The sequence below is a fragment of the Mauremys mutica genome, unplaced genomic scaffold (assembly GCF_020497125.1).
Source record: "Mauremys mutica isolate MM-2020 ecotype Southern unplaced genomic scaffold, ASM2049712v1 000752F_np12_obj, whole genome shotgun sequence".
Taxonomy (NCBI): domain Eukaryota; kingdom Metazoa; phylum Chordata; order Testudines; family Geoemydidae; genus Mauremys; species Mauremys mutica.
The window spans coordinates 159,985-177,377 of record NW_025423046.1 but is presented as its reverse complement, the minus strand read 5'-3'; the positions used below and the strand labels follow the sequence as shown (position 1 = coordinate 177,377).

At 66.7% G+C, this 17,393-nt stretch overlaps 1 protein-coding gene across 1 annotated transcript in view; it reads right to left on the bottom strand.

Annotated features, from left to right (window-relative positions):
* Positions 1 to 11: 11 nt before the first annotated feature.
* The window catches only part of LOC123357540 (mucin-3A-like), a 40,295-nt gene continuing 22,913 nt past the window's right edge, over positions 12 to 17,393 (bottom strand). Inside the window, 24 exon segments of the mRNA XM_045000708.1 lie at positions 12 to 92; positions 1,160 to 1,183; positions 1,969 to 2,027; positions 2,219 to 2,313; positions 3,363 to 3,524; positions 5,178 to 5,343; positions 5,459 to 5,527; positions 5,924 to 6,063; positions 7,232 to 7,290; positions 7,397 to 7,515; positions 7,853 to 7,966; positions 8,698 to 9,165; positions 9,370 to 10,096; positions 10,268 to 10,692; positions 10,695 to 10,777; positions 11,128 to 11,372; positions 11,633 to 11,726; positions 11,851 to 11,909; positions 11,981 to 12,349; positions 12,886 to 13,062; positions 13,389 to 13,535; positions 13,679 to 13,823; positions 13,825 to 14,000; positions 14,190 to 16,863. Of these exon segments, the coding sequence (XP_044856643.1) occupies positions 12 to 92; positions 1,160 to 1,183; positions 1,969 to 2,027; positions 2,219 to 2,313; positions 3,363 to 3,524; positions 5,178 to 5,343; positions 5,459 to 5,527; positions 5,924 to 6,063; positions 7,232 to 7,290; positions 7,397 to 7,515; positions 7,853 to 7,966; positions 8,698 to 9,165; positions 9,370 to 10,096; positions 10,268 to 10,692; positions 10,695 to 10,777; positions 11,128 to 11,372; positions 11,633 to 11,726; positions 11,851 to 11,909; positions 11,981 to 12,349; positions 12,886 to 13,062; positions 13,389 to 13,535; positions 13,679 to 13,823; positions 13,825 to 14,000; positions 14,190 to 16,863 (6,877 nt within the window).

Sequence of the window (17,393 nt, the reverse complement as noted above, 5' to 3'; positions counted from 1 at the left end):
GATGCTTCTCATCACCACCGGCCGGCTGGTCGCTCTTTATCAGCCAGGCTCTCCCCCTCGATCAGCGCATTCAGTCGCGTGGTGCTGGGTGTCTGTGGACGGAGGTGGAAGAGAGAGCGGAGAGGATGGCAAACGTCTCTCCCTTTCCACGTTGTCCTTTCTTCCCTCTTGGTTCCCCCCCCCAGCCCTTCAGGGTCAGGTCGGCATTACCTCATCGCCGACCGCAAACCCTGACCCAAGGAAGGGGGGTGACTCCCTCCAGAGTCCAACTGATCCTATTGTTGCTCTGCCCAAGGCCAGTCGTCCTTTGTTCCAGTGAGGCTGGTCTGGGTTGTGTGTCCCACACACGCCCCTGATGAGGTGGTGAACTGCCCCTCTGCTCCTGGAGAGTTTTTCCCCCTGGGCTTGCCTTTAAGCCAGTGAGGACACATGATCAGCCTCATAACTATATACATAGAAATTATAACTTATAACATTACTATAACATCACCGTAACAACCATGCTCAGTGTCATCACGAGCCTCCCGAAGAACCACGCCCGACCCATGGCAAATCTTTGCACTGGATCCCACCTAATCATTTTTACAGGTTAAGGATGAACTGTAGGGTGTTCCCACCGAGCTACAAGAGCAATTCACAAAAATCGCACTCTCTGCCCCTATTCGACCTCCGACGTCCCCTCCCCCGTTTATTGCCTCCCAGGATGGCCTTAGCTTCTGACTACGGCTCGCCAACAAATGAAACCGACCACCACGAAAACGGTTAATAATTTATTGCAAGGGGGTGTCCAGGCAAGGCCATGGCCGGGGGGTGGGGGGTGAGGGGGGGTAGGTGGTGTGTTAAAGTGCTTTGCAGACCTGGGCCTGGCCGGTGACTGCTCAAATATCCTATTGCCGCTAAGCGGAGCATAGGGCGGGGCGGGGCCCAATGTGCCCCCCAAGAGGCATGAACTTTTCCTTCATTGGGCAGTAACGACACGGGTGTCAGTGGGTTACGCCGGATTTACACCGGGGCCAGCGGGGGGAGAGGGGAGGGTCTGGCCCCTTCCCTCTCCGTCTCCAGCAGCTGCTCTACCAAGGGATTCTGCCCCCTTCCCCCGGGGGTGGGGGGCTGTAGCTCCGTGGGGCCCGGCGGCTGGACTGGGTCAGGGGCTGCTCACGAGCTTCGGCCTCCGGATGTGCATCTGGGCAGGGGAAAGAGGGGCCGTGAGGTCAAGGAACAGACGCTGGCCCCCAAGGGGCTCCCCTCCCCCAGCTCCCCTCCCCCAGTCCCCATAGCCCCCCTCCACATCTGCACCGGGCACCTCCCCTCCCCCAGCCCCCATAGCCCCCCTCCCCAACACCAGGCCCAGCCCCTCTCCCAGCCCCCATAGCCCCCCTCCACATCTGCACCAGGCCCCTCCCTCCCCAGCCCCCAGCCCCCCTCCACATCTGCACCGGGCACACTCCCCTCCCCCAGCCCCCATAGCCCCCCTTCACATCTGCACCAGGCACCTCCCTTCCCCCAGTCCCCATAGCCCCCCTCCACATCTGCACCAGGCACCTCCCTTCCCCCAGCCCCCATAGCCCCCCTCCACATCTGCACCATGCAACCTCCCCTCCCCCAGCCCCCATAGCCCCCCTCCACATCTGCACCAGGCACCTCCCCCAGCCCCCATAGCCCCCCTTCACATCTGCACCGGGCACCTCCCCTCCCCCAGCCCCCAGCCCCCATCCCCAACACCAGGCACCTCCCCTCTCCCAGCCCCCATAGCCCCCCTCCACATCTGCACCGGGCCCCTCCCCTCCCCCAATCCCATACCGCCTCCCTGGGCCCCTCCCCTCCTCCCACCACCCCCACGTGCTCCCCTCCCAGGATGCCCGGGTGGGGGAGAAGTGGCGCCCCCCCGGGGCTGTTTGATGGCAGCGTCCCCCCCCCCCCCCAGGCCTGGTGCAGAGGCAGGGACGGGGAGTGGCCGGGGGCACCTACCGGGATGGCGGGGTCCACGGCCGAGAGGTGAGGGCTGAAGGTCCCTCTGCTGCCGCTGCCTGCGGATCCAGAAGGGAACCAGAGTCAGAAAGGGGGAGGCGGAGGGGGCTGCCCCAGCATCACCCCCCCCCCCGCACATCTGCCACGAGCTGCACCAGTCTCAGCGTCGCCCTGGGCCTCACCAGCCCCGCTGGGGCCTTGCCCGTGGCCGGAGGGTCCGGCCAACCGGGCTGGGGCGACTGGGCCTTACCGTTGTACGAGGCTCCTTCGTTCTTGATGATGACGCCGCCAGAGATGCTCATTTCCTCCTCGTAATCCTCCAGATGCTCCACAGAGCTGTTCAGGCTGCGGGGGAAAGCACCGGCCAGGCCCGTGACCATCCGCCACAGACTGCACCCCTTGGGGCCACCCCAACAGATAGAGGATCCTTCCCTGCCCTCCTCCAGCACCTCCGCTCTGACCCACCAGCCCCCACTCCCCTCCCAGAGCCGGGGAGAGAACCCAGGAGTCCTGGCTCCCAGCCCCCCTGCTCTAACCCACCAGCCCCCACTCCCCTCCCAGAGCTGGGGAGAGAACCCAGGAGTCCTGGCTCCCGGCCCCCCCTGCGCGAACCCACCACCCCCCCCACCCCGCCCAGCGCCGGGGAGAGAACCCAGGAGTCCTGGCTCCCAGCCCCCCCTGCTCTAACCCACCAGCCCCCACTCCCCTCCCAGAGCCGGGGAGAGAACCCAGGAGTCCTGGCTCCCAGCCCCCCCGCTCTAACCCACCAGTCCCCACTCTCCTCCCAGAGCCGGGGAGAGAACCCAGGAGTCCTGGCTCCCAGCCCCCCTGCTCTAACCACCAGCCCCCACTCCCCTCCCAGAGCCGGGGAGAGAACCCAGGAGTCCTGGCTCCCAGCCCCCCCTGCTCTGACCCACCAGCCCCCACTCCCCTCCCAGAGCCGGGGAGAGAACCCAGGAGTCCTGGCTCCCCGCCCCCCTGCTCCAACCCACCAGCCCCCGCTCCCCTCCCAGAGCCGGGAGAGAACCCAGGAGTCCTGGCTCCCCCGCCCCCCCTGCTCTGACCCCCCAGCCCCCACTCCCCTCCCAGAGCCGGGGAGAGAACCCAGGAGTCCTGGCTCCCAGGCCCCCCGCTCTGACCCACCAGCCCCCACTCCCCTCCCAGTGCCGGGGAGAGAACCCAGGCGTCCTGGCTCCCAGCCCCCCCTGCTCTAACCCACCAGCCCCCACTCCCCTCCCAGAGCCGGGGAGAGAACCCAGGAGTCCTGGCTCCCAGCCCCCCCGCTCTGACCCACCAGCCCCCACTCCCCTCCCAGAGCCGGGGAGAGAACCCAGGAGTCCTGGCTCCCAGCCCCCCCTGCTCTCTCCCACCTGGTATGCACCTGGCCCCTTTACCTGGCTTTGGACCCCCGTCTCCTGGCCTTGACCAGGAAGGCGGCGAGGACGATGCCGGCGATGAACAGGACGACCAGGGGAACTGCCATGCCCACGCCCACCTTACTGACACGGGTTTGGCAGCGATCACCCGGGTACCAGAACACATCCGTGTTGGCGCAGCTGTGGGGAGAGAGAAGCGGGGGGTGAGTAGAGCACCCACCCCATGCTGGCCCTTCCCTGGGGCTCCCTGTCCCCCCACTCCAGCCCTTCCCAGGGCTCCCCCCACACCCCAGCTGCCTTCCCCTGGGCTCCTCCATGCACCTTCCCAGCTCCTCTCCCCGGGGTCCCGCTGCCCCCCTCATCAGCCCCTTCCCCACTGCTCCCCACCCCTCTCCAGGCTCAGGGTTAGGGTTATGGGTTAAGAGTTAAAGGTCAGGATTAGGATGAGAGTGAGGGTCAGGGTGAGGGTTAGGATTAGGGGTTAGGGTTAAGTGTTTAGGGTGAGATTAGGGTTAGGTTTTAAGGGTTAGAGTTAAGGGATAGGGTGAAGGGTAATAGTTAAGGGTTTAGGGTGAGGATTAAGGTTAGGGTTAGTGTTGGTGTTAGGGTTAGAGGTTAGTGTTAGATTAGGGTTAGGATAAGGGATCGGGTGAAGGGTGTGTGTTTAGGGTTAGGGGAAAAGGTTAGGGGTCTAGGATGAGGGTTAGGGTGAGGGTGAGGGTTAGGGGTAGGGGTAGGGTTAGGGGTAAGGGTGAGGGTGAGGGGTTAGGGGTTGGGTTAAGGTTAAGGGGTTTAGGGTGAGGGTTAGAGGTTAGGGTTAAGGGTGAGGGGTTTAGGGTGAGGGTTAGGGATTAGGGTTAAGATTAAGGGTGAGGGGTTTAGGGTTAAGGGTTAAGGTTAGGGTTAAGGGTTTAAGGTTGGGTTTAGGGTTAAGGGTGAGGGATTTAGGGTGAGGGTTAGGGATAGGGTTGGGGTTGAGGTTAGGGTTAAAGTTAGGGGTTTAGGGTGAGGGTTAGATGTTAGGGGTTAGGGTCAGGGTTAGGGTTAAGGGTGAGGGGTTTAAGGTTGGGTTTAGGATTAAGGGTGAGGGGTTTAGGGTGAGGGTTAGGGGTTAGGGTTGGGTTAAGGGTTAAGGGTGAGGGGTTTAGGGTGAGGGTTAGGGGTTAGGGTTGGGTTAAGGGTGAGGGGTTTAGGGGTGAGGGTTAGGGGTTAGGGTTGGGTTTGGGGTTAAGGGTGAGGGGTTTAGGGTGAGGGTTAGGGGTTAGGGTTGGGTTAAGGGTGAGGGGTTTAGGGTGAGGGTTAGGGGTTAGGGTTGGGTTAAGGGTTAAGGGTGAGGGGTTTAGGGTGAGGGTTAGGGGTTAGGGTTGGGTTAAGGGTGAGGGGTTTAGGGTGAGGGTTAGGGGTTAGGGTTGGGTTAAGGGTGAGGGGTTTAGGGTGAGGGTTAGGGGTTAGGGTTGGGTTAAGGGTTAAGGGTGAGGGTTTAGGGTGAGGGTTAGGGGTTAGGGTTGGGTTAAGGGTGAGGGGTTTAGGGTGAGGGTTAGGGGTTAGGGTTGGGTTTAGGGTTAAGGGTGAGGGTGAGGGGTTAGGGTTGGATTGGGCCAGCGACCTCCCCCGGCTCTGCTATGGGCCCAGCCCGGTTGAGGTTAGGGTGAGGGTGAGGTGTTAGGGGTTAGGGTGAGCGTTAGGATTAGGGTCAGAGTCAGGGTATAGGCGCTGAAGGCCCCCCAAGACAGGGCGGCCCATCTAGGGCAGGCTCTGAGGAAGCCAGATAAGCCCAGGTTGGCGTCCGGGTGCCCCCAGGTGTGGCCGGCATCCTACACACCCCAGACTCACATGCACTGGGGCCCGGTGCTCCTCAGCTGGCACTGCCCGTAGTTGCAGTGCAGGGAATTTGGCAGGTCCTGGGAGCACCGGGTGACGCAGTTCAGGGTGCCCTTCTCGGTGATGTTCGGGAAGTAGTACTGGGCGAAGTCCTGGGGGACGCTCTGCCTGCAGGTATCTGGCGGGGGGAAGAGAGGGGTCAGCGGGAGGCCGAGTGGGGCCAGAGCCGTCGGCGGGGGCAGGCTGATGGCTAACGAGGCAGCCGCGCGTGGCCAGGGGTTCGGGTCACTCACCTGCCGCCGAGAAGGTGGTGGTGGCGTTTTTGAGGACCGGGTTGGGTGGAGCCGTGAAGCAGAGCTTGTCTAGAGAAGGAGGCAAGCGGGCATTCGTCACGCGTTAGCAATTCGTCACTCGGGCTCTAATCGTGAGTAGGGGGCTACAGCACCGCAGCAGGCTGAGATCGGGGCTCCCCAGACCGAGATCAGGGCCCCCCATTGTGCCGGGAACTGTCCAGACCTTCCCCCAGGCTGGGAGGGGAGGGGACCCTTGACTGTCTGAATACGGCCCGGGGTCTGTCTCTTTCCACCCCTTCACCTCCCCGCTGCCCTGGGGCGCCCTGTGCCAGCTTGGGGACCGCGGCTTCCTCCTGCAGCCCCCCCCCCCCCGGGGCACCGGAGCCGGTGGCCCCCAGAGGGAGGCGCGCAGGGTCCCTTCTCCTCACCCTGCGTGGGAGAGGGGCCGGGCCCCCGCACGCCTACCTGCGCAGTTCCCCGTCGTCGTGTTGATGACCTCCAGCTGCTTCACCACCTGACTGGTGACGGACTCCAACGTGGCGTCGAGTTTGTTGCTCAGGGGGACCTCGATGGTCACGCTGTGGTCAACCACAATGCTGCCCTGCCTGGGGGGCAAAGCCGGGAGCTGGTGGTTAGAGCAGGGGGGCTGGGAGCCCGGACTCCTGGGTTCTCTCCCCGGTTCTGGGAGAGGAGTGGGAGCTGGTGGTTAGAGCAGGGGGGCTGGGAGCCCGGACTCCTGGGTTCTCTCCCTGGTTCTGGGAGGGGAGTGGGGGCTGGTGGGTCAGAGCAGGGGGGCTGGGAGCCCGGACTCCTGGGTTCTCTCCCTGGTTCTGGGAGAGGAGTGGGAGCTGGTGGTTAGAGCAGGGGGGGCTGGGAGCCAGGACTCCTGGGTTCTCTCCCTGGCTCTGGGAGGGGAGTGGGGGCTGGTGGGTTAGAGCAGGGGGGCTGGGAGCCAGGACTCCTGGGTTCTCTCCCTGGTTCTGGGAGAGTGTGGGGGCTGGTGGGTTAGAGCAGGGGGGGCTGGGAGCCTGGACTCCTGGGTTCTTTCCCCGGCTCTGGGAGAGGAGTGGGGGCTGGTGGGTCAGAGCACGGGGGGCTGGGAGCCCGGACTCCTGGGTTCTCTCCCCAGCACTGAAATGCTCAACCCTGAATTAGTCGCCCGTAGAGCGAATGGGGAGACTGACAGGTTGGCCGCGTGTGTGATTTACACTCGACAGGGAGCTGCCTCAGCCAGCCGGGGTGGGGGGCTGACCCTCTGCGCCCAGACAGGTAGCGCCTGCCTCGAGGAGATGCTGCCGGAGGAGCCCGGCTTTATCCGGGCGGCAGCGCCCTCCCCGGGGGGCGTCCCGCCTGACACGCAGGGGAAGGAGTTAGCCCAGGTTGCACGTTAACACCCCGGCAGCCGCAGGCCAGAGGAAGGTCCGTGGGTCACACATTCCTGTGAGTAGCCGGGAATGCGGCCGCTCTGCCCAGCCCAGGGGTGTCGGGGTCTGGCCGCCTCGGGAACCGACACTGTCACGGGGTAGGTTTCCATGGCGGACGAGGGCCGAGAGAGCGTTTACGAAGGGGTCGGGTTAGTGTTTACCCACAGCGATCCAGCCCCTGGGCCAGAGCGGGAGGCGCGGGGTCCAGTCCCTGCCCCGCTCGTGCGTTTGTTATTTCAGAGCCGCGCCGCAGAGGTGCCAAACCTGGGCACCTTCCTCCTTCTGAGCAGCCGGCACCTAGCGAACAGCGGGGCAGCGGGGGCAGCTTAGTTTCTGGGCAGACACTCACCTCAGGTTCAGGATGACAACGCCCTGGTACCCAGTCACGCCCTCGTACACCACATCCATCTGCAAGGCAAAAAAATCCCCCCCGTTCCTGCATAAAACGGGCCAGAGGAACCGACAGCCGCAGTGAGAGGGCAGAATAAATCTTTCTCCTCCCCCTGGGCCTCACCTGCTCTTTGAAATTGTTCTCGAACGTAATATAAACTGCAGAGGATTTATTGTTCAGCTCCTCCGTGAAGTTCTGGTTGGTCACCTTCACTTGAACGTCCACCTCAGCCTTGATTGTACCTGAAACAGCCACGGAAACCGTGACAGGCATCCCCCGTCTAGCGCCATAACCCGCCCCAGCCCCCCACCGGCCCCGCGTCGCAGCCTGACGACCACCCGGCCCACCGACGGCCGCCCATTGATCCTCGGCCCTTCCCCGGTAGGGATCAGTGAACAGGGACGCCGAAGATGAGCACTGCTATGCTGTCCCTGGCTTCCCCCGGCTGGGGCCTGGGCGTAACGGGAGTGACCTGCCTGGGGAAGAGCACTTTGGGATCTGCCCGTGAAGAGCCTACCCGGAGCCAGGCGTGCGGTCACTGGGGCGCACGTCGCCCCGAAAGGAAATGGAGGCACTTACTCACGTTGGTGGCTATCACGTCGTTGGCAAACTGGCAGAGCGGCCCGTTGAATTCACTCTTGCAGAGGCATTTCTTGTAGGTTTCATCGTAGGTTCCCCCATTCTGGCAATCGACTGGAAGAGACCCCTGAGTGTGAGGTGGGTCTCCGAACCCCCCTCCCCCAGTATTGCCCCCCCCATAAAAAACCTGCACACACACATCCATACATTCATCCATCCATCCCCAGAAAAATCTCTTAATCTATCCACCTATGCCCAGCCACACCCATCCATCCATCCTCCCACCCATCCATCCATCCCTAGACATACCCATCCATCCATCCTCAGACACATCTTCCCATTCATCCATCCACACACATCCACCCATCCATCCATCTCCAGACTCACCTATACATCCATCCACCTATCCCCCAACACCCCACTATCTACACATTTATCCATCTGCAGACATACCCACTATGTAACCATTCATTCACCTCCAGAAACACCCATTTATCCATCCATCCACCCATTCTCAGACACACACCTCTATCTCTTCATCTATCCATCCAGCATTGGTATTAACCTGCCCCATTATACAAAGGTCTCTCCCCTGACCGACCTCACCAGCCCCTCTCTGTCTCAGGCTGCATTCTGATGGGTATCACCACAGAAGTAACACAGCAAAGATGTGCCATATGGGTAGACACAGATACACTGGTTTGGTGAGAAAGACGCAGCAGGGAAGATGCTGATTGTCCAGCATCCCACCCTCCAGGCACACTATATACCAGAAAAACATGTGACCATGGCAACCACTACACCCGGATATTGTAGTGGGGGTCACATAATGTTGGGTAACTCACCTGCAGGTACAGCTGAAGAGATGGATGGTGTGGGAGTTGAGCTCTGTGTTGAGGTGGTGGGAGAGGTGGAGGTGGTGCCAGGGGCTGTGGTGGTGGTGGTATCGGAGGTCATCGTAGTGGCGGCAGAAGAGGTGGACATGGTACTGGAGGCCGTGGTCACACCGGGAGTGGTGGAGGTGTCCCCGGAGGCCGTGGTCACACCGGGACTGGTGGAGGTGTCCCCGGAGGCCGGACTGCTGGTGGGAGGAGTGGGGGAGGTTTCACCGGAAGCCGGGCTGGTGGTGGCAGTGGGAGTTGTGGGAGGTTTCACCGGAGGCCGGGCTAGTCGTTGCGCTGGCCGTGGGGGAGGTTTCACCGAAGGCCGGGTTGCTGGTTGCGGTAGGAGTAGAGGAGGTTTCACGGACGCCGGGCTGGTGATGGTGGCGGTGGGAGTGGGGGAGGTGTCGCCGGGAGTCGGGCTGGTGGTGGCTGTGGGAGTGGGGGAGGTTTCGCCAGAGGCCGGGATGGTGGTGACTGTGGGAGTGGGGGAGGTGTCGCCGGGGGCCGGGCTGGTGGTGGCAGTGGGACTGGGGGAGGTTTCGCGGGAGGCCGGGCTGGTGGTGCCGGTGGGAGTGGGGGAGGTTCCGCCGGAGGCCGGGCTGGTGGTGGTGGTGGGAGTGGGGAAGGTTACACCGGAGGCTCGGCTGGTCGTTGCACTGGCCGTAGAGGAGGTTTCACCAGAGGCCGGGCTGCTGGTTGCAGTAGGAGTGGGGGAGGTTTCTCCGGAGGCCGGGCTGGTGGTGGCGGTGGGAGTGGGGAAGGTTACACCGGAGGCTGGGCTGGTGGTGGCGGTGGGAGTGGGGAAGGTTACACCGGAGGCCGGGCTGGTCGTTGCACTGGCCGTAGGGGAGGTTTCACCAGAGGCCGGGCTGCTGGTTGCAGTAGGAGTGGGGGAGGTTTCGCCGGAGGCTGGGCTGGTGGTGGCGGTGGGAGTCGGAGAGGTGTCGCCGGTGGCCGGGCTGGTGGTGGCGGTGGCAGTGGGGGAGGTGTTGCCGGAGGCCGGGCTGCTGCTTGCAGAAGGAGTGGGGGAGGTTTCGCCGGAGACCAAGGTGGTGGTGGCGGTGGGAGTCGGGGAGGTGTCGCCGGAGGCCGGGCTGGTGGTGGCGGTGGGAGTGGGGGAGGTTTCGCTGGAGACCGAGCTCGTCGTGGCGGTGGGAGTGGGGGAGGTTTCGCCAGAGGCCGGGCTGGTGGTGGCGGTGGGAGTGGGGGAAGTGTCGCCGGAGGCCGGGCCGGTGGTGGCGGTGGGAGTGGGGGAGGTTTCGCCGGAGGCTGGGCTGGTGGTGGCGGTGGGAGTCGGGGAGGTGTCGCCGGAGGCCGGGCAGGTGGTGGCGGATGGAGTCGGGGAGGTGTCACCGGAGGCCTGGCTGGTGGTGGCGGTGGGAGTGGGGGAGGGTTCGCCGGAGACCGTGCTCGTCGTGGCGGTGGGTGTGGGGGAGGTTTCGCCAGAGGCCGGGCTGGTGGTGGCGGTGGGAGTGGGGGAAGTGTCGCCGGAGGCCGGGCCGGTGGTGGCGGTGGGAGTGGGGGAGGTTTCGCCGGAGGCCGGGCTGGTGGTGGCGGTGGGAGTGGGGGAGGTTTCGCCGGAGGTCGGGCTGGTGGTGGCAGTGGGAGTGGGGGAGGTTTCGCCAGATGCCGGACTGGTGGTGGCGGTGCGAGTGGGGGAGGTTTCGCCGGAGGCCGCGCTGGTGCTTGCGGTGGGAGTGGGGGAGGTTTCGCCAGAGGCTGGGCTGGTGGTGGCCGTGGGAGTGGGGGAGTTTTCGCCGGAGGCCAGGCTCGTGGTTGCGGTGGGAGTGGGGGAGGTTACACCGGAGGCCGGGCTGGTGGTGGCGGTGGGAGTGGAGAAGGTTTCGTCGGAGGCCGGGCTGGTGGTGGCGGTGGGAGTGGGGGAGGTTTCGTCGAAGGCCGGGCTTGTGGTGGCTGAGGCAGTGGGGGAGGTTTCTCCAGAGGCCAGGCTGGTGTGGTGGCGGTGGGAGTGGGGGAGGTTTCACCAGAGGTCGGGCTAGTAGTAGCGGTGGGAGTGGCGGAGGTGCCGCTGGAGGCAGATCTGGTTGTTGCGGTGGGGAGTGGGGGAGGTTTCTCCGGAAGCCGGGCCGGTGGTGGCGCTGGGAGTGGGGGAGGTTTCGCCGGAGGCCGGGCTGGTGCTTGCGGTGGAAGTGGGGAGGTTTCGCCAGAGGCTGCGCTGGTGATGGCCGTGGTAGTGGGGGAGTTTTCGACGGAGGCTGGGCTGGTGGTTGCGGTGGGAGTCGGGGAGGTTACACCGGAGGCTGGGCTGGTGGTTGCGGTGGCAGTGGGGGAGGTTTCGCCGGAGACCAAGCTGGTGGTGGCGGTGGTAGGAGTGGGGGAGGTTAAGACGGAGATCGGGCTGGTGGAGGCGGTGGGAGTGGGGGAGGTTACGCCAGAGGCCGTGCCGGTGGTGGCGGGGGGAGTGGGGGAGGTTTCGCGGAGGCCGGGCTGGGGGTGGCCGTGGGAGTGGGGGAGGTGTCGCCGGAGGCCGGGCTGGTAGTGGCGTTGGGAGTGGGCGAGGTTTCGCCGAAGGGCGGGCTGGTGGTGGCAGTGGGAGTGGGGGAGGTTTCACCGGACGCCGGGCTGGTGGTTGCGGTGGAAGTGGGGGAGGTTTCGCCGGAGGCCGGGCTGGTGGTGGCAGTGGCAGTGGGGGAGGGTCCGCCGGAGGCCGGGCCGGGGGGTGCGGTGGGAGTGGGGGAGGTTTCGCCGGAGGCCGGGCCGGTGGTGGTGGTGGGAGTGGGGGAGGTTTCGCCGGACGCCGGGCCGGTGGTGGCGGTGGGAGTGGGGAGGAGGTTTCACCGGACGCCGGGCTGGTGGTGGCGGTGGGAGTGGGGGAGGTGTCGCCGGAGGCCGGGCTGGTTGTGGTGGTGGGAGTGGGGGAGGTTTTGTCGGAGGCCGGGCTGGTGGTGGCGGTGGGAGTGGGGGAGGTTTCGCCGGACTCCGGGCTGGTGGTTGCGGTGGCAGTGGGGGAGGTTTCGCCAGAGGCCAGGCTGGTGGTGGCAGTGGCAGTGGGGGAGGTTTTGTCGGAGGCCGGGCTGGTGGTGGCGGTGGGAGTGGGGGAGGTGTCGCTGGAGGCCGGGTCGGTGGTGGCGGTGGGAGTGGGGGAGGTTTCGCCGGAGACGGCGCGGGTGGTGGCGGTGGTGGGAGTGGGGGAGGTTTTGACAGAGATCGGGCTGGTGGTGGCGGTGGAAGTGGAGGAGGTGTCGCCGGAGGCCGGGCTGGTGGTGGCGGTGGGAGTGGGGGAGGTTTCGCCGGAGGCCGGGCCGGTGGTGGCGGTGGGAGTGGGGGAGGTTTCGCCGGAGGCCGGGCTGGTGGTGGCAGTGGCAGTGGGGGAGGTTTCGCCAGAGTCCGGGCTGCTTGTGGCGGTGGGAGTGGGGGAGCTTTCGCCGGAGACCGAGCTCGTCGTGGCGGTGGGAGTGGGGGAGCTTTCGCCGGAGACCGAGCTCGTCGTGGCGGTGGGTGTGGGGGAGGTTTCGCCGGAGGCCGGGCTGGTGGTGGCAGTGGCAGTGGGAGAGGTTTCACCGGAGGCCGGGCCGGTGGTGGCGGTGGGTGTGGGGGAGGTTTCGCCGGAGGCCGGGCCGGTGGTGGCGGTGGGTGTGGGGGAGGTTTCGCCGGAGGCCGGGCGGGGGGGGGCGGTGGGAGTGGGGGAGGTTTCGCCGGAGGCCGGGCCGGTGGTGGTGGTGGGAGTGGGGGAGGTGTCGCCGGACGCCGGGCCGGTGTTGGCGGTGGGACTGGGGGAGGTTTCGCCAGAGCCCGGGCCGGTGGTGGCGGTGGGAGTGGGCGTGGTTTCGCCGGAGGGCCGGCGGGTCGTGGCGGTGGGAGTGGGGGAGGCTTCGCCGGAGGCCGGGCCGGTGGTGGCGGTGGGAGTGGGGGAGGTTTCGCCGGAGGCCGGGCTGGTGGTGGCGGTGGGAGTGGGTGGGGGAGGTTTCGCCGGAGGCCGGGCGGTGGTGGCGGTGGGAGTGGGTGGAGGGAGGTTTCGCCGGAGACCGAGCTGGTGGTGGCGGTGGTGGGAGTGGGGGAGGTTTTGACAGAGATCGGGCTGGTGGTGGCGGTGGAAGTGGAGGAGGTGTCGCCGGAGGCCGGGCTGGTGGTGGCGTGGGAGTGGGGGAGGTTTCGCCGGAGGCCGGGCCGGGGTGGTGGCGGTGGGAGTGGGGAGGTTTCGCCGGAGGCCGGGCTGGTGGTGGCAGTGGCAGTGGGGGAGGTTTCGCCAGAGTCCGGGCTGCTTGTGGCGGTGGGAGTGGGGGAGCTTTCGCCGGAGACCGAGCTCGTCGTGGCGGTGGGAGTGGGGGAGCTTTCGCCGGAGACCGAGCTCGTCGTGGCGGTGGGAGTGGGGGAGGTGTCGCCGGAGGCCGGGCTGGTGGTGGCAGTGGCAGTGGGAGAGGTTTCACCGGAGGCCGGGCCGGTGGTGGCGGTGGGTGTGGGGGAGGTTTCGCCGGAGGCCGGGCAGGTCGTGGCGGTGAGCGTGGGAGAGGATTCTCCGGAGACCGGGCCGGTGGTGGCGGTGGGAGTGGGGGAGGTGTCGCGGAGGCCGGGCCGGTGGTGGTGGTGGGAGTGGGGGAGGTGTCGCCGGACGCCGGGCCGGTGTTGGCGGTGGGAATGGGGGAGGTTTCGCCAGAGCCCGGGCCGGTGGTGGCGGTGGGAGTGGGAGAGGTTTCGCCGGAGGCCGGGCCGGTCGTGGCGGTGGGAGTGGGGGAGGTGTCTCCGGAGGCCGGGCTGGTGGTGGCGGTGGGAGTGGGGGAGGTGTCGCCGGAGGCCGGGCTGGTGGTGGCGGTGGGAGTGGGGGAGGTTTCGACGGAGGCCTGGCAGGTGGAGGCGGTGGGAGTGGGGGAGGTTTCGCCGGAGGCCGGGCTGGTGGTGGCAGTGGCAGTGGTGGAGGTTTCGCCGGAGGCCGGGCTGGTGGTGGCGGTGGGAGTTGGGGAGGTGTTTCTGGAGGCCGGGCTGCTTGTGGCGGTGGGAGTGGGGAGGTTTCGCCGTAGGCCGGGCCGGTGGTGGCGGTGGGAGTGGGGGACATTTCGCCGGAGGCCGGGCCGGTGGTGGCAGTGGGAGTGGTGGTGGTTTCGCCGGAGCCCGGGCTGGTGGTGGCTGTCGGGAGTGGGGGAGGTGTCGCCGGAGGCCAGGCTGGTTGTGGTGGTGGGAGTGGTGGAGGGTTCGCCGGAGGCCGGGCCGGTGGTGGCGGTGGGAATGGGGGAGGTTTCGCCGGACACTGGGCTGGTGGTTGCGGTGGCAGTGGTGGAGGTTTCGCCAGAGGCCGGGCTGGTGGTGGCGGTGGGAGTGGTGGAGGTGTCGCTGGAGGCCGGGCCGGTGGTGGCGGTGGGAGTGGGGGAGGTTTCGCCGGAGGCCGAGTGGTGGTGGCGGTGGTGGGAGTGGAGGAGGTTTTGACAGAGATCGGGCTGGTGGTGGCGGGGGAGTGGGGGAGGTTTTGCCGGAGGCCGGGCCGGTGGTGGCGGTGGGAGTGGGGAGGTTTCGCCAGAGGCCGGGCTGGTGGTGGCGGTGGGAGTGGGGGAGGTTTCGCCGGAGGCCGGGCCGGTGGTGGCGGTGGGAGTGGTGGAGGTTTCGCCGGAGGCCTGGCTGGTGGTTGCGGTGGGAGTGGGGGAGGTGTCGCCGGAGGCCAGGCCGGTGGTGGCGGTGGGAGTGGGGGAGGTTTCGCCGGAGGCCGTGGTGGTGGTGGCGGCAGTGGTGGAGGTGTCGCCAGAGGCCGGGCTGCTTGTGGCGGTGGGAGTGGGGGAGGTTTCGCCGGAGGCCGAGCTCGTCGTGGCGGTGGGAGTGGTGGAGGTTTCGCCAGAGGCCGGGGTGGTGGTGGCGTTGGGAGTGGTGGAGGTGTCGCCGGAGGCCGGGGTGGTGGTGGCGGCAGTGGCAGTGGTTGAGGTGTCGCCGGAGGCCGGGGTGGTGGTGGCGGTGGGTGTGGGGTAGGTGTCGCCGGAGGCGTTGGTGGGGGCGGGGGGAGTGGGGGAGGTGTCGCCGGAGGCCGGGGTGGTGGTGGCGGCAGTGGTGGAGGTGTCGCCGGAGGCCGGGGTGGTGGCGGCGGGAGTGGTGGAGGTGTCGCCGGAGGCCGGGGTGGTGGTGTCGGGAGTGGTGGAGGTTTCGCCGGTTGCCGGGGTGGTGGTGTCGGGAGTGGTGGAGGTGTCGCCGGAGGCCGGGGTGGTGGTGGCGGGAGTGGTGGAGGTGTCGCTGGAGGCCGGGGTGGTGGCGTCAGGAGTGGTGGAGGTGTCGCCGGAGGCCGGGGTGGTGGTGGCGGCAGTGGGGGAGGTTTCGCCGGAGGCCGGGCTGGTGGTGGCGGTGGGAGTGGGGGAGGTGTCGCCGGACGCCGGGCTGGTGGTGGCGGCGGGAGTGGGGGAGGTTTCGCCGGAGGCCGGGCTGGTGGTGGCGGGGGGAGTGGTGGAGGTGTCGCTGGAGGCCGGGGTGGTTGTGGCGGTGGGAGTCGGGGAGGTTTCGCCGGAGGCCGGGCTGGTGGTGGCGGTGGGAGTGGTGGAGGTGTCGCTGGAGGCCGGGGTGGTGGCGGTGGGAGTGGTGGAGGTGTCGCCGGAGGCCGGGCGGGTGGTGGCGGTGGGAGTGGGGGAGGCTTCACCGGAGGCCGGCGTGGTGGCGTCGGGAGTGGTGGAGGTGTCGCCGGAGGCCGGGGTGGTGGTGGCGGCAGTGGTTAAGGTGTCGCCGGAGGCCGGGGTGGAGGTGTCGGCAGTGGTTAAGGGGTCGCCGGAGGCCGGGGTGGTTGCGGTGGGAGTGGGGGAGGTTTCTCCGGAGGCAGGGACGGTGGTGGTGGTGGGAGTGGGGGAGGTTTCACCAGAGGCTGGGCCGGTGGTGGCGTCGGGAGTGGTGGAGGTGTCGCCGGAGGCCGGGGTGGTGGCGTCGGGAGTGGTGGAGGTGTCGCCGGAGGCCGGGGTGGTGGCGTCGGGAGTGGTGGAGGTGTCGCCGGAGGCCGGGGTGGTGGCGTCGGGAGTGGTGGAGGTGTCGCCGGAGGCCGGGGTGGTGGCGTCGGGAGTGGTGGAGGTGTCGCCGGAGGCCGGGGTGGTGGTGGCGGCAGTGGTTGAGGTGTCACCGGAGGCCGGGGTGGTGGCGGCGGGAGTGGTGGAGGTGTCGCTGGAGGCCGGGGTGGTGGCGTCAGGAGTGGTGGAGGTGTCGCCGGAGGCCGGGGTGGTGGCGTCGGGCGTGGTGGAGGTTTCACTGGAGGCCGGGGTTGTGGTGGCGGGGGGAGTGGTGGAGGTGTCGCCGGAGGCCGGGGTGGTGGCGTCGGGAGTGGTGGAGGTGTCGCCGGAGGCCGGGGTGGTGGCGTCGGGAGTGGTGGAGGTGTCGCCGGAGGCCGGGGTGGTGGTGGCGTCGGGAGTGGTGGAGGTGTCGCCGGAGGCCGGGGTGGTGGTGGCGGCAGTGGTGGAGGTGTCGCCGGAGGCCGGGGTGGAGGTGTCACCGGAGGCCGGGGTGGTGGCGTCGGGAGTGGTGGAGGTGTCGCCGGAGGCCGGGGTGGTGGCGTCGGGAGTGGTGGAGGTGTCGCCGGAGGCCGTGGTGGTGGCGTCGGGCGTGGTGGAGGTTTCACTGGAGGCCGGGGTTGTGGTGGCGGCAGTGGTGGAGGTGTCGCCGGAGGCCGGGGTGGAGGTGTCACCGGAGGCCGGGGTGGTGGCGTCGGGAGTGGTGGAGGTGTCGCCGGAGGCCGGGGTGGTGGCGTCGGGAGTGGTGGAGGTGTCGCCGGAGGCCGGGGTGGTGGCGTCGGGAGTGGTGGAGGTGTCGCCGGAGGCCGGGGTGGTGGCGTCGGGAGTGGTGGAGGTTTCACTGGAGGCCGGGGTGGTGGTGGCGGCAGTGGTGGAGGTGTCGCCGGAGGCCGGGGTGGTGGCGTCGGGAGTGGTGGAGGTGTCGCCGGAGGCCGGGGTGGTGGTGGCGTCGGGAGTGGTGGAGGTGTCGCCGGAGGCCGGGGTGGTGGTGGCGGCAGTGGTTAAGGTGTCGCCGGAGGCCGGGGTGGTGGTGGCGGCAGTGGTTAAGGTGTCGCCGGAGGCCGGGCTGGCGGTTGCGGTGGGAGTGGGGATGTTTTGGCCGGAGGCCGGGCTGGTGGTGGCGGTGGGAGTGGTGGAGTTGGTGCTGGAGGCCATCATGGTGGAGGAAGGGATGAAGGTCTCAGTCGTGTTCGGGTTATAGTTGTAGAAGCTGAAAACATAACAACACGCACAGTGTTATAGGCTCGTTTTCCCTCCCTCACAGTGTCCTGTCAGCCTGCATCTGCCAGTGCCTGAGCTTCAAAGGGAATGAACAGAACAGGGCAATTTCAAGTGATTCATGCCCGATTGTCCAGTCCCAGCCTCTTGCAGTCAGGGATGAAAACACTCATAGCATGGGGTTTGTTCTCTGCCCAGCTTGGCTCGTAGCCATTGGACCTATGTGCTAGGAATTTGCTTTGTTCTTCTTTGAACCCTGGTATAGTCTTGGCCTTGACAACATCCCCTGGCTGGGAGTTCCCCAGGTTAATTGTGCGTTGGGTGAAGAAATACATGCTTGTGTTTGTTTTAAACCAGCTGCCTGTTCATTTCATTGGGTGGCCCCTAGTTCTTGTATTATGGGGAGTAAATAACACGTCTTTATCTACTTTCTCCGCACCCATCATGATTTTATAGACCTCGATCGTATCCCCCCTTAGTCATCTCGGTTCCAATGTGAACTGTCCCCACCTTTTTAATCTC